This window comes from Calidris pugnax, unplaced genomic scaffold (assembly GCF_001431845.1).
Source record: "Calidris pugnax isolate Ruff unplaced genomic scaffold, ASM143184v1 scaffold18, whole genome shotgun sequence".
In the NCBI taxonomy this organism is placed as follows: domain Eukaryota; kingdom Metazoa; phylum Chordata; class Aves; order Charadriiformes; family Scolopacidae; genus Calidris; species Calidris pugnax.
Genome location: NW_015090812.1, coordinates 14696424 through 14712718, shown reverse-complemented (window position 1 = coordinate 14712718; position 16295 = coordinate 14696424). Strand labels below are relative to the sequence as shown.

General features: G+C 36.9%; 1 protein-coding gene across 2 annotated transcripts in view; it reads left to right on the top strand.

The window, feature by feature from the left end:
• COL24A1 (collagen, type XXIV, alpha 1) overlaps positions 1 to 16295 on the top strand; it is a 149104-nt gene that overhangs the window by 59704 nt on the left and 73105 nt on the right. For both annotated transcript variants that reach the window (XM_014939499.1, XM_014939500.1), the window contains exons 19-22: positions 639 to 692; positions 8606 to 8659; positions 13105 to 13158; positions 14509 to 14553. In XM_014939499.1, coding sequence (XP_014794985.1) covers positions 639 to 692; positions 8606 to 8659; positions 13105 to 13158; positions 14509 to 14553 — 207 coding nt within the window. The remainder of the gene's footprint in view (positions 1 to 638; positions 693 to 8605; positions 8660 to 13104; positions 13159 to 14508; positions 14554 to 16295) is intronic.

The following is a 16295-nucleotide window of genomic DNA, read 5'->3' as shown; positions in this document are numbered from 1 at the left end:
ATATGTTTACAATAAAATAATTTAATAATTTAAAAAAGATTTTTTCAGGTCAGGCTTTAATTTTGCTCAAGGAACACCTAGTTATGGCTGCAGAAGGATGTGGAAATGTGGAAGAACATATATAATTTAGAGAAATATTGTGCCAGTTTTCAGATGCATCAGTATTTGTTTATAGTGAAGTCACTGTAACATGTGGATAGGACCTAATTTCACTATCTTTAATTGCAAAACTGCCATTTCTTTTGCCATGATTGGATACTTACCTATATAGTTTAAGTATGTAAACCAATAGCCATACATCCTGGACTTTTAAATAATACGCAGTTTTTATTGTGAAAACAGTTATATATTTCAAGAGTGTTTTTTATAGGACTACTTGGACTATACCAAAACTCCCAGTTTTATTTGACTAAAGCTAATTTGCATTTTTTGTTGTGACGTCAAAGAGATATGAAGAAGAACTAGTCTTAATTAAATCCAAAGAGAGGCAGTTATAAAATTTCCTATTTACTGGAAAAGTCATCTCAACACTTTTGTTGGCCTTCTTTTTGATAAATGTTTTTAAAATCTTCATAATGGTTGTGTTGTTAAAAAAATTAATTATCATCAAAAATCTGTTTTGTTTTTTTTTTTTTAAGGGGAAAATTGGAGATCCTGGATCGCATGGACCACTGGGTCCTCCAGGACCAGAGGTAAGAAATTGCTTGATAGAGGTAAATTGAACATTATTTAGTTCTAAATTAGAAAAATCAGAGATAAATGGATTTGCTTCACAAAAGATTGTCTTAGTTGAATTAGAAAATACATTTTATTCAGTCGTATCCAATGAATTCATTCTCCTCCATAAGGTACAAAAGATACCAGCACTTTTAATGCAAAATATTAATGTACAAGATCTTTGAATACAAAGTAGTTCCTCATTTGCTGATGTGATTAGGATTTGCTCTCTTTTGAATCTAGGTGTAATGGATTAAACCTTGAGTGAGGCTCATGTGGTTTCTCAGGCACACTTCCATTCATGAATTCTACAGCATGTTTAGAAATGGGATTTTTCAAGCCTGGTTCATATTTGTCTCTTACAAATTAGCATTATTTGCAAGGAATGCAAAGAATAAACACCAGTTACATAGGAAGCATTGCCAAGCTCTTGAATTTAGCAGTGCAGTAACCTAAGAACTGTATAGTATATGGAAGTCTACGCAGAAACTAAGCCAGTCTCTGAATTGTTCCATTTTCGTGTTTTTTGGCATGAAAATAGAACTTTTTTTTTTTTCCTATACCATGGGCTATAGGAAAAAATGCTGTGACTCTAAAGGAAAGATATAAGCATATGTAGACACACATATATTAGCTGGAGAGATGAAAGCAATAAAAAAAGCATATTTTTCTTTTTAATCAGCCTCCTCCAACACATGATCCTTTGAGTTTTACTACTATTGTTCCTATAGCTCCTCTAAGTCCTGAAAAGCACACTCTCTTATTGGAGATGAGCCCTCATTGAGAGAAAACTCATTGAGAAATGTGTTGTAGCAACACAAGGTGGCCTTTTCAGAATAAGCCAGTGTTTGTCAGTCCTTTTCTTGCCCTTCAGTTAGAATGAAAAAGGCACAAAAGCCTGTGCAAGCTGCCTACAGCTGCCTCCCTCTGTGGGTTAGGATTTTAGATTTTGTGAGCCTGTTCACTGAGATCCTTGCATCATCTCTTCTTGTATATCTTCCAGCAAGGGAGACCTGTGGCAGGTTAATATCAAATTGTTTGTCTTGAAGCCTGTGTCTGGTGACCCTGATGCCTATCCTGGTCATCCTTCACAGTTCCTTCATTATCTCAATGGTCAGACTTCCTGTGACCCCATGTAGAAAACAGACATTGCATCCTATACGTGTTTCCCTTGATGCTTCTGGAAACAGCAGAATGTGATGAATTAGTTTCTTACAAGTGGAGTACTTTGAATTTGGTATGGGCATGACAACCCATACCACGTGCCATTTAGGAAAGATTTTGTTTAAATAAAATAAAAAAAAAGAAAAAAGGCTATATGGGAATTTGTTGGGCATTGCTGTGAGCAGCAGGAACAAGGCTGTGTCTGCCCAGTAGCAGAACCTGTTAGATCCCACTTCAAACTATGTGTCTCCCCTTTTGTCCAACAGTTAAGACACTGGGATTTATAAACGCGCCCTGTCCCCAGGTTCAAGCTTGTTTTGGGTACATGTGAAATAAGTAACTGGAGATCCTTCGGTCTTTCCAATTACACTTTTGAGTATGTATTTCATTTCTAGTATAAAGAAGAAGCAGTCATATCTCTAATTTTCTTTGTGTGTAAGCTGCCGTGAATCAGGCCCTACAACAGCTGAAGTCCATAGTTATCTCTGTACGGAGCAGTGGGAGCAGGCCTGGCAGGCTTCATTCATCCTCCCAGGTTTTTGGCTTTTTATATGCAGGTCATCACTGAACTGCTTCCTAAATCTTTCCTCTGCAGCTGTGCAGCCTAGGTACAGCAGATCAGAGTTGAAATAGGCCACCCACTCATAGCCAGGGTCCATTTGAGAACTGCAGTGCTGATGAGCAGGAGCAAGTAGAGAGAAGGAGGAAGGTCTTGTGCTTGCTCTCTGGGCGGCCGTTCGGGGGTTGGCTGCCAAGTGCGTGGTGGTTTTTTTTTCAGTGCAGTAGTCCTGCAGTGTCAAGCCAAATTCTCTTCTGGGTATGCTGCCACAGAGCCAAGGTCTGTCGCAGGCCTGAATGCGTGCTGCTCAGAAAGCACTGGATATCTTTAGTGAGCACTTTATGGACCATATTCTTTATCGTTTGACACATTTTCCTGCTTTGTCATGCATCTAAAAATGAAGAGCCAAAATTCCAATTTTCTAGAGAGCTTATTTTATTGATATGACAACTGGAAAGTGTTGGTCTGACTGCTTTAACCCACAATGCCTGTGTTTGCTGTGTATAATGAAGTATGTAATGCTTATTGTTAATGTGAATCAACTTAGACAAGGTTTTAACAGGCTTCCACATGTATTCAGAATATTTTATACTTAAATTTCACTCTATGAATCACATTTAATTATCCCCCAAGAATGAGGGTGTTAGTTTCCTTCAGATGTGTTCCGAGTATTATAAATAGGTTTCATCTGGAGCAGAGGGAGCATTAGTCATTATCTTCAATAGAACTTTTTTCATGCGTACAGTATTTAGATCTGAAGTTGTTAGTTTATTCTTTCAGGAAGGTACTCATATGGGATTCGGCTGGTGTGTTTTATGCTCAAGGTAATAGCATTACAAAGGAAAAGGATACATTCAAATAATTGTAAACAGTCATAAAGGCACATATTTTGTAAGTGAATCACTGGCTGCTTTGAGTTGTTCATTAGAAGCGTGGCTGAAAGAAGACCTGTTCCTCAGACCTTAGTCATTTAACTCTTATTGGAGGACTTCTAACATAAACCCGAGCCTGAATATTTTTAAATAATTACATAACCTATTATTTGTATCTCTTATGCAATGCCCACATTTGATGCTTGTTTTCACCCTAAGTCAGAACAAAACTTAAAAATATACATGTCTCTGTTTAGCATTGTTAGATGTATTGGAAAGTTCCACAAAGTAGCTGTTGGTGTTGAATTACTGGCTTGTTTTCTGAGTCTTGTGAAAGTAACTGATCAGGTGGCTAAGGTCTCCCTGGGCCGTCATTTCCCAACAGCCCACCTCTTCTGTAGTGCACCTCATGGGTTGACTACTGGAAGTCTTCAGGGCAGACAGGGAGACTGTTAAAGAGTTAAACAACAAGTATAACTCCAACCAAACTGTGCCAAGCTCCTTCTGGAAATCCTGTCTGATCCTTGGAGTCGATCTGCACTGAAGTTCATACCAAAGCTCTAAATTTTTCACACTGTAGACTTACAGAGTGCTTCGAGACTTGGTTCGTAATATGTTGATTTGTGGCCAGTGCTGCTGTGCTGGTCAGTCAGATGAATCACCAGCTACCTTTTTGACCATCAAGCAGCCAAGCAGGTCTGTGATGGACATGTTTTGAAAGGTTGGTGTAGGGCCTTGCTTGTTCTATAAAGTGGACTACACTAGATACTATTTGTTGTAAGGACAATGATTCCAGTGTGTGTTGTGTATAATATGTAGATGCATTAGATGGCTTTAAGGGATGATCACAGACACATCGCATTTGGAAAGCTGGTGACTTTAAGTCTCTCACAAGAAAATCAGTCATGAGTGTTTTAGTGAGCATGGCTGAACAGATCTGCCATGTGCAATTAGACAGAAGCACAAAACAACATCAGCATCATTTTACCAACATCTTAGCAACAGTAAATTGCAAAGTTTTCCTATATTGTATGCTATAATCCATGATTGCCCTTTTTTCTGCTCTCTGACAAATTACAATTGTATGGTTGTAATTTGTACTGTTAGATTCCTTCCTCTACCCTTTCCAAAATCTGAATTGAAGGTTTGTAGGAAAAAAATAAAGTTTTGTCTCTGCCTTTTAAAAATGCTGGCATTAAACTTTGTCTAGATCAGCACACACAGAAGGGAGCTCATTTCAAATCTTTTATTTTCTGCTTGGCACATTATTGACACTGTCACACAGATGTGCAAATGGTGAAGAACAAAGTCCTGTAGCTGTGTGAATACTGACATTTCAAAAATTCTGTGGAGAAAAAAATAGATATTTTTTTTTTAAATTCAGTTGTGTCTCTGCATAGCACATCCTTCCAGAAGAATAATAAAAACTTCTTATTTGAGAATGCAAAATTACACCTTGTTTTCTCAGTTTAGAGACATTGCAGTTTTATGCAGAAATCTTCCTTTTTTAATTTGATAATAATTAGTACTAAAGCTCTAATAAGGTATCTTGTTGAAGTTCAGTAGCTGCATCCAGTCAGTATTGCTTCTGATAATTCATTCTAAATTCTCATTCAAATGAAACACAGCATGTGATTGAATGAAATAATATTGGAGCAGGGAAACTTGGCAACTGAAGAGACTGTCACAGTCTCTGGAGAGGTTTTTGCTCTGTGGTGCTCTTCCATGAGCACTGTCCTGATCCCACTGAAGGCTGCTAAGGAGGATATGACAGTCCGTGACTAATAGCAATGCTGGCAACTGTTGTGTGGAAACAGCTTGGAGTGGGATTCTGCAAATGTAAGAGAATTCCTGGTGAAATGGAGTGTAATTTCCAAACATTTCTGGTATTCTGCTTCCATGCTAACAGCCACGGGGGAAAACAAAAGAAAAGCAACAGCTTTTGCAGGTCCCTCACCTTTGAGGCACTGACTTTAGTACAAAAAGACATGCCCTGACGTAGCAAGAGTCTGATCGCTTCTGTGTTTTTTGTTAATTAAAGATAATATAGATAATTTACAGCAATAAATATGTTAATTTTATATTTAAATGTGTTCAGTACAAAAAGCAACAATTTCATAGCAAGGTTAAAGTGCGTTTGTGTTAAGATAGCTGGTTCTTCGGGTTTTTCTGACACCACCTGTAGTCTGATTAAAATGAGTGAACTCCTAAGTGCTTTGCTGGCAAAAGGCCACATCTGCAGCAAGATTTTGAAAATAATTTGTAACCTACCAGCTGCCAGACTTCTGGCCGTTGGGAAGATAAGAATCTACACTTTGCATTTCCTTAGTAGAAGTCATAATTTTGAGTGATGTTTTGTTCGGAATAGTCTCTCCTGAAAATTACATTGCAGCTGGAAACTATACATTGATCTCCTGGCCATTCACTTATGGAAGAATAATGAATTTTTAATCTGGAGTAGCTTCACGGGGAGCTGGCTGTCGAATAACTCTTGGCAAATTCAGATACAGGTAGAAATGTATACGACTTCACTGCTCAAAATCTGAATCCAAGGTGTTTTAAGAATTCCTTTCTGCTTCATTCATTTTCTGGAATTGTCTTAAGTGGCTGGCTGTGTCCTGGATTATTACAGTTATCTCATGGATTATTAGTGTGAGACTGTTTTGGAAATAGTGTTCTAATACTGCTGTAGCATCTGTATTTTCTCTGTGATAGTGCTCAAGAAAAAAAGACTAAATCCAGCTTTACAACTAAGACAAAAATTATAACTTCTTAAAGCTTTTAGATGCATAGCTTGTATTGATGCTGTCAGGCCAGTAGCCGTCTCACATCCACAAACTTTGCCTGACATGAAGAGGTTTCCAAATGTCATGATTGTTCTAACTGTGATAGTGCTTGTCAATGTTTACCTCTCATAGTTCTTACTGAATTCCTTCTAGAAGTATTTACAGGAATAAATAAATAAAGTAGACATATTTCCTTATAAAAGTGTAAGAATCTGTCTAAATAGACATTTTTCTTGACAGATTGTTTTCTGGAATGTTTATTGCCATAAAGGAAACTGTCTCTGTGTCAACATTTAGCACTTGTTCACGCATTAGAAAGTTAAAGATTTACAGACACACAAAACAATCCACCCCTTTGTAACTGTTTAATGCCTGTAAATAAGCAAATTTAAAATTAAGAAAGGATGAGTTAGCAACTTCCAAAGAATTGACCTAACTCTTCAGTGTATTTCAGTACATAACTGTAGTCAGGATTTTTTTAAAAAATCCTTTTATGAACTGTATAGAAGTCTAGGCTGATATAAGTAAGTACTTCAGGTATCAGTCTGGGTGCTGTGGTCACATGTGAATAATATGCTATGTGCCACCTAGAGGCATGTTGGAGTTGTTGCACAGCTCTACTAGTGGTTACTGCTTTATCACAAAATTATCACCGTGATGTTTCAAGAAATGCTGTGTGTTAGGTTTGTTCCACTGATTCTGAAAACTCAGATCAGTTCCCTTTTACTCTTTAGTGGTTTGCGTTAGTAATTATTAGCATTAAAGTGCTAAACCTGATTTTTAAAAAATAAATTGTAATTCTGTTTCATATTTTGGTTTTTACATATTTTTTATTTAATATATGAACACACCTAAAAATATTTGCATCCCATTGTCTAAGTCTCTACTTATGAGTCTCTGCATCCTGTTAAGAACAGGTTATAGAAAGCAAACAAGAAGAAAGCCCTACAAGTAAGAACAGTGACGCCCTAAATTCTCCTAAAATTTTATTATAATGTGGTAGTTGAAGGTGAAATAATACTTTCTTTTAAACTTCTTGTTTAATATGATTTCTTTTTACCCTTATGGCAAGTTATTTTGTGATTAATGTCAGTAATTACAAATAATTATTATAAATTATCAGCTTATTACCTGTATTTGAAGCTCAGCTGTTCTAGAAGAATAGAGCATGGTTAACTATTATCCACTTAATGAGTTTTTTTTTTTTTTTTTTTAAATACCTCTTTCCTGCTTAGAGAACCAAAAAATGTCTTTTGGAGCTTTAATGATGACATGTATTAGCCTGCATTAGTATGGGAGGATGTCAGAGAGAATTTCATGCTGGAAGTTCTTTAAGAAATGTTCTTTAAATTGTTCTGAACATGTAGGACGCTTTCATTTCCATTATTGGAAAACGATGCCTGCAAAGAGTGATATTTACAATTTTTAATCTGCAATGGTTTTCTATTAAGGAGAAGGAAACTTGTTTTTACTAGTGTTAAGCAACGGATGTGCACAGATGTAGTAATAAATAGTTTACTCAGAGGAAGAACTTTTCAGTGGCAGTCTTTCTATTTTCAGATAGGTAAGATTTAATGAAATGTAAAAGTTTATAAAAATAAAATCAAATCCTATCTTGGCAGGTGACTGAGTGAGCCCTGTGCTAACTAAAGAGTCAATTACTAATGCTTTATTTATCCTACAGATATAAAGATTATGTTTATTCACTGGATGTTTATGAAATTTAACTCACTACTGTATTGCCTAAGGGTTAGCTGCATCATTTTTGTTTCCTTTAAATACATTCATTCCTTATAAAGCAATCTAGTTGTAGCAGTGGATTCCTCTGACATAGAAGCATCCTCATGGTGTCCCACTCAGTGGCTACTGGCCAGATGGTGATACTTCTAGTTGATTAATTTCCTTTGCATATTCATTTTTTCTTTACCAACATCTGGATGTATACCATAGACTATTTCACAAAGGCTTATTCTGGATAATGCTACATACTGGTGACCTTCACTTACTGCCAGTCAGACCTGGATTAGCACCTGTTGATTGGGAGGTGAAAGGCTTTCTACCCTGTTCTTGATCTTGCGCTGATCTTGTCCTTAAGTTGTGGCCAAGGATTAATGGGCTTCAGCTGCTCTCTAAGTGTTTTTTTTAAAATGGTTAAATTCATGAGTACAGGACCTGGTGCTGGCTGCTTTGTGGTGTTTTTTTGTACATCAAGACCCATCCAATGGTTTCATTTCAAACGTTGCTTAGTGGATAAAAAGTCTTATGCTAAGAGAAATGAAATCGATACTGACATTTGCTAAATTGACTTTAATAAAAGCTGCCTAAAATCTGTCACTTATCCAAGTCATTTCAAGGAAACGTAATGGATTTTGACATTTTGGGGATGGTAGAACTAATTTATTTCTTGTTTTTGTGATTCCGGTTTGTTAAATGAATGAACAGAATCAAAAGAAGTACATTGGAAAGATTCCTAGTCTGTAAGTCATTTGTATGTATGATTTCTTTAGGGTTTTCCAGGAGATATTGGTGTACCTGGATTAAATGGCCCTGAAGGTCCTAAGGTAAGACTATATGAAAACTTATTCATAATAACACTAAACAGTATAAATCTCTGAAGAAAAGCTCTTAGAGACGGACACAAGCATTATGAGAAGATAATCTTACTGTCAAAATGCAGATACTTTGCCTTAGGTATTTATAGGAGGAAGTCAGTCTAATATTTAATGCTGTCCACGCAGTAATGAGGGTAATTACTGTGTCAGATGGAAGCATGTAATAGCAAGTTAAGTGCAAAGAAATTTGGAGAAAATGCTATGTAGCAATAAAGTAGCATATATTTCACCTATATTTAAATAAAACGTATGCCAAATGCATGCAGATCTCTATAATCTCACCTGAGTAATACAGATATTTTTTTAAAACAAATTTTGAAAGAAATAGTAGCTAGCGATATGAAAAAAAAGGGTAAAATTCACATGCCAGATTTAATAATCATAATAATATATAAAAATTATCTACCAAAATTGATTGAGCCAGATTGATTTAGCTTCTTTTCTTTAGTAGACTAATATTTTAGACCAAGCTTAGGAAATAATTCTCATGTATAGAGTTTTCAATGAGTTTTGGATAAAAGCACAAATGGTAAATTTTCGTTTAAAATGGAAAAGGTAGAGACTAGTACAAAAAATGCAGGTGGGTCAGAAATTAACCGAGAGAAAAGATGATTGAGTAATATATAAAGATTGACTACTACTTGTTGAAAGGCAAGTACCAGTTAAGTTCTTCGGTCACCAGCCTTGGGAGTATTTTTACATTGTATTTTTACTGATAAATACGCAGAAGTATGATGTACTGAAATTTGTATGTGAAACAAAGTTGAGCATCTTTAGATGATCTTAAAAACTGCCCTTTATACTAATTCATCCCACTTCTGTTACTTCAGACTGATGCATGCAAGGCCTAAAACAGTAAATCCTACTGTAAACTTAGAGCTTTGCTCCTGGCAAGAAGGAAGGACACTGGCCAGATGTCTCTGAAACAAAAGCACAATAAAGCAGTTAGAAATTAAGTGAAATTCTAGAACTCATGAGGCAAGGTGTCTCATTAATGACACCGCACAAAGCAGGAGAAAACTTTATCTAAGTAGTACATGCAGTTCTGGCCATTTGTATTCCAGAATGACTCCATCAAATGGGACTAGATACAGAAAAGGATACGTGAATGACTGTATTCTGAGAGGCAGTTTATTTATCCTACCAAAATGAAGGGACTCTTTGAGCTTTGTAAGTAAACCAGAGGGCAGAAATGGGCGAGGCAAAACACCTGTGCAAGACCAACATCATTGGTCTGAGGACAAAACATGCAAGTTGTCAATGAATAAACAGAGATGGAAATTACAAGATTTCCTATCATCAGAACTGTGAACTTCTGTGGCAGACTACTCAAGAAAACATAGGACAGGGAGCAGTAAATAGTTTAAAGATACAGTCGTATTTGTACCCAGAAGATTGTAACAATCCCTCCGTGCCAAAGCTAATCCTTCTTGAGAAGATCTCAAACCAGTTGCCAAAGCCACAGCTATTTTTTTATGCATCTCATATCTTTCAACTGTGTCACAAATCTGGTTCCAAAGTAGCTCAGACATGAATTCACTAGGAAGGCTGAGAACTCATTATCTGATACAGCCAATTGGGGAGAAGTAAAAATACATTTCCAGAGACAGGTATGGACTTTAGTTCTGATTTATTGCTTTGCTAACTTGCTTGTATGTATAATGTTAGCAGCCTTATATGAATGAGTTCTATTTGACCATTGCAGTGGAAGTTGCTCCTCAGTTTCTGTATTACAAGAGCACTAAAAAAACCTTTTGATGCAAGGCTGTGTCTAGGATCTAGGGGAAGTAGGAGAGATAAATACAACAGCTCTTGAACTGTGGATCAGATTTAGTCCTTCAAGATGGTGCATGAATGATGTAACTGAGGTCTAATCCCTGCTGCCCAGTTTTTTCACTAAGTGAGATCATACTATTCCACGTTATATCCAAAGTGTTAAATTAGATGTTTTTATTAGAATTGGCTTGATGTTTAATAAATACATTACTGATCTATTGCCTTTTCACAGATTCCAGAAAAAAAAAAAGTACTAAAAGGTAGCCTACAAAGTTAAAGAGTCTGCATTGCTTTGATACAGAAATTACACAGCTGAACAAGATTCAATGCTCTCCAGCACATTTGGTCTTAGAGACAAAAGGCTTAGACAGCCTGCTCTAATCAGGGAGAATTCATGGCTTACATTTGAGAAGGAAGATTACCAAACTGGAAAAATTCTTACACTGCTCCTAGTACCAAGGGAGAAGGGCTTTATAACATTGGAAATGTTTGGCTTTCAGGATTCCCAGCTGTCTTGTGTTGACTGCAGTTTTAAAAAATTCCCTCCAGCTTTTATTTTTAGAAAACTGTTCCCACTGTGCTGCTCTTTTCCTGATGTTTTTGTTTATGCTTCCTCAGAAGCAATACACATTTTAAAAGCCAAGAAAGCAGGATAAGCTTTATTTTTTAGCAGTTGGTGTGGAAGGAATTCAGCTTCTTGGTTGAATGTTTAAGGTCTGAGTGTGATCAGCCATCTCTAAATACCAATTGAAGTTCTGGATTGTCAATTTTCCCTAAATTACTGCAGTAATCAGTAAATCTGACCTCTCTAAAATAATATTCAAAGGATTCATTATGTAATTTGGTCTACAGCACATTATTCAGCTTGGAAACAATATTTTAGAAGGTGTTTGATCTTGATCCACCACTTCTTATTAAAAAAAGAAAAAAGGCACACTTACATTTGAAAAAAGGAAATAAGAATGTTTTTAAGAAGTTCTGAAATAATTTAGTTTCCTGTGTTATTCTTGCAAGTATTTATATTCTGCGACTGAGAAAACGGAGAGGAAAAGCTGGTCATAATATGCAGACTGCAACTGTAGTTTTTCCAGCAGTGTGTGTTGTACCATGGAAGTAGTTGAGAAGTTACTTCCTCTACTCATTTATGTTTGTTTGGATAACTCATTAAATAGAAGTGGCTATTAGGTGTTTCGTCACTTCTGGAAGGGATGGTCAACTGGGAAGTTATATATGTGGAATACAGGATACCCCCATTTGCTGACTCCCCCATTATTTTCCAGACACTTTGGCACATGCCTAATGACTACCCTCATTTTCTGTTTTTTGCCTGAAACCTCAAAGGGAGATGGAAATTTCATTTAGTCTTCATTTTACAGTCTGGGACCTTTTTCAGGATCCAGTTAAGTGCAGTGGAAGGGTGTGTACAGTAGCAGTATTGCTAACATTTCCACCATGCAATTACATTGGACTGAAACCGTATCTCCTAATGTGCTTTGCTATTAGAATAAAACAAAAGTTCTGTAAATGAAAAGTATTTGTGACTAACTACCCAAGAATATTACTTATGTAGTGGTACTAAAAGCCCTCCTGTCACTTTTGTGGTGGTATTTCAAACAGCAGTCCACCCCAGTATTCCCCAGCCTGATGGGCTCTTTGATGAAACTCCGTACCTTAAGGTGGCCTGTTCTATTTTACTTTGCGTGCTAAGTAAACTGTTACTGGACCAGTGCCTGTACCTTTTGTCTAGACTTCAGCTTCATTAGTAAGTAATTAATAAGGCTTACACTTGGAACTTTGCCACCATTGCTTTCTTCAGAGGCTAATTGTATCTCTCCTAAAGGGCAGTTTCTCTGTTCTCATTGCTTTATCTGATATTGTTAAGCTTGGCTTTCCTAGTACATTTAATAATAAGTGTTTACACAGATTTTTATTTTTTTTGTCCTATGCCAGGTCAAGTGCTTTTCCCAATTACTACCATTGTAATTGGGATGACCGAGATTCTTGACACATTGCTAGCTGTGAAGTCATTTTAGCAAAGTTTTTAAAATGTTGGTGTGAACAGTCATGAAAACTCAGAGTTGGCAGAATATAAGGTGCTTTATCTCTGGGAAGCTGATTGTAATCCTGACAGAAAAGTAAGGGGTGAAAATCATAAGTAGTTTTGGACAAGCCAGTAGTTCAAATTCACTTTGTAGTTATTTCCATTGCAATGTCATGACATGTTCTGCTAACGACTACCTAAATCAAAGATCTGTAAGAGTAACATTGGTTCTGCTTTAATCGTAATATGATGGTGTGCTTTACATTTTCAAAAGAGAGGAATTGTTCTTTTGTGAGCTCTGATATTTTCTTATTTCATTTTCAAAAAAAAAAACTGAAGAAAAAAGCTTCAGAAAAATCTATGTAGTAGAAGTTTGTAAGATACTTAGTTTTCCAGCTGATATTAAAATTCTGCTGCATTTTCTTCTGGCTTCCTAATGAAACTCCTAACAGTAGTAAGAAATGGGGTCTGCTTCCTCAGTTTTGCATTTCTGTCCTGGTTTGTAAGAGGAGAGAAACTAGACCAACCTGATTGTTAGCTGATACAAGTTCTCACTAATGTGTGTTTGGATGTTTAGGGACTTCTGGGTGACCGAGGGCCTCCAGGGCCACAAGGCCCCAAAGGAGTTGAGGTAAGATGGAAAAATTATCCAATCAAGATTTTAAGTTTAAAAGAAAAATTTCTGAGGGGTAAGATGGTTAGACAATGATGGTTGTTTATGGTGCTGTCATGCAAATTTTCAAGTTTCTTTTTAATGTTGGCAGGTGTTGCAAAGAGGTTTTAGCAGCCTTATGAGGCTGTGCATCCATTATGTAGTTTATTTTAGTTATTCCAGTGGAATCTCAGATAATGTTTCCCGAGTCAGATGTGGTTCTTTTAGTTAAATTGGGGATATGGCAGGGTGTGTGTGTGGGGGGGTGATATGGAGATGGAAACCATCTATCAATTTAATTACAGTATCCTAGATACACTTAAGTAAACAGACCCCTATTAACTGAAGGGGCAGGAAGGTGACTTTTAATCTTCTAAATTTATTGAGTATTTTTAATTGATCATAATAAAAATAAAATCTCATGTCTCTTAGGCTAAAAGTAATTAACATTAGAAATAACTTACTCAGTGATTCTGGGGATAGACCTCTAGATGTATAAGTGTCTTAATTATGGGCTTCCATGACAGACACTGAGTGAGTAAAAGCTAACAGTGGTAAAATGATCTGTTTAGTTAGAAGGCAGGAAGCTGCAGGTAGGATTTCTTAATTTCTCTGTTTCCTATTGCTTGTAATTGAAAAGGTTGTGTAGCTCTTCCTCCTAAACCTGGAGAAAATTGTCCAGATTGAGGAGGATCAATGAACCATAAAATGATCACAGCATGACATCCCAACACAGCATTGATACAAATCCATGCTTTAATATGTATGTAACGAGTGAACGCTGAATAGTTAACACAATGCACTGCTCAGCACAGGCACGGTGTCTCATTTCTTCACTTACACACCTGACAAGTCTGACACCCAGCCTCCCTCCACCCTTGAGAAAAGATGAGGATAAACACTGGCAAGATAGCTTAGTGACTGTGTCATAGCAACATGGAAGAGAAAAGAGGAATGTTCCTACTGCTTTTATAGTCACAAAGTGTCATATGTTGCTAGAAGAGAGTAACTGCAGGGCAGAAAAAGAAGTTGACACATCATTGCTGAGTCTCTCCATGTTCAAAATTGTGAAAATATTGCTATAATGGTAGGTATACCAACAGTTTCACGGCCCTTCTGGCTGCATCTAGTGGCTATGTAGGGCATGGCTTTCTGGCTAATGAATTTTTCTGAAATCAGATTATTCTCTCTTACTGTGTTTCTGTTGGACTCACACAAACACATATGAAGCAAATTTAAGGTGGTATAATAAATACAAAGTTATCTGCAGATTTTCTTTTTTAAAGTTAGACTTTTCATCAAGATTATTAAGTCCTGATTTCTTTTTAGGGAGAAGTAGGACCAACTGGACCTATTGGAGGAGTCGGCCCAAGAGTAAGTATAAGTAATTTTGTTAGGGCAGACTATTTTTCAGCAGAAGTACTGCTTTAAAAAGTAAGTTTACTGTGAGAAATGACTGTGTTAAAATGGCACCTCCTGAATAAGTATGTCTCTCGCCTCAGCATATGCTCAAAGCAGAGCTGAGAGAAGAAATGGTTTTCCATATGAAGGATTTGAGAGGAAATCACAGCCATGGTGCACAAAATAGATCAAAATATTAAATTGGGAAATAACCCACTGTGAAACTTGGCTTACAGGGAGAAATATAAAGGACTGATGATTTAAGAAATAATTTTCAAACTGATATGGTAGACGCTGAAAACAGTAAATCTGTAATGTCACAATGCTGTTTGTGCTGACATGTTTTAAAAGATAAAAATTTAAAACTAACAACCAATTTTATTAGTTATAAAAATATGCTGTTGTCTAAGAGTATTTTAGTGGACTTGAAGCTTATTTTTAGAAAAATTCTCAGCTAAAAATTAATATTAAGCCTGCATTAGGGACGATGGGAGTGTTGCTAAGTTTATTGAATGCAATATGATCTTCTGCCTTTACTTAATTTGCTTATGTGTGGTAATCATTGGCTTGGTCATTTTGGATGACTTCCCATTTCTTGCATGAACTTGGGAAACTCCCATTGTTTCCTGGTTCTAGAGTGGTATATTTCTATGCCATTTTTCAAGTTCGTTAGCTAGTCAAAGCTGGTAATTTGCTTTCTGTTAGAAATAATGTTACAACACTGATTTGCCACATGGGTTAAGTGTTAAAAAAAAAAAACCAACCAAACAAAACAAAACCCAAAAAAACACTCTTTTATTTTCAGCTGAGGAAAACATGCAAAACGTTGAACAGAATTTCAAAACACTTTGTGACTCAGTTCAATATTCAGTTTAATCTGCCTAAGCTTCTGCCAAGAGCCTCATGGAAATTTTTATTTTGGCTGCATCGTACGTTGAGTCTCCTCCTTGGGCAGGGCTTCATGGCTGGACAGCATCTCCCATGTTGTGCTGTGGCAATTGGAAAAGAAGATGCTGCAGCGGGTGACTCATGGGCAATGAGACACCTACCTTCATGTTCTCTGCGTCACCGGGCATGCAGAGGCCACCATCAGCTGGTGTCAAAGTGACCCAAGAGGAAAAATTTCTGTGTAACCTAGCAAACTGAAATATTTTTATTGTGGGTCAGTTTGACCTGAATTATTTTGGTTTTCATTTCTCTCAATGGGAAATGTGCACACCATTGGTATGTCTTATGGCTCCTTGGTTTCTCTCTCTCACAACAAACTGCTAAGAGAAGAATGTGTGGATCTGAGGTGGGCCCCACAGTTGCTGTCTCCAGAGATTATTTTTTTTAGTAGCTTACTGGCTAACATCCCCTCCTGAAATGATAGGTAGGGCAAGTGGGAATTTTGCTTGATGGGGAGCCCTGCCTGTTTTTTCCCCTCACCCTGGGGCCCATCTGCTCTTGCTTGGATTCTATGGCTTCTGTTGGCTCCAGCTGTTTCACAGCTCCAGGCCAACTTGCTTGCACTGCTGCTCCGAACTCCATTCCCATCTCTGCTTGTCCTTGCTTTTTCACCCCAGCTTGTAACAAAGACTGAGTGATTACACTGGAGAGGAAGAGTCCAGATCATGAAGTTGTTAAATCTAATCTAGTTTAGCTGGGCTGAGTCAGTAAGTTGCTGAATGCATTTGTCTTTCAAAATTATGCTTGCTTGATTGCAATTTCCCATG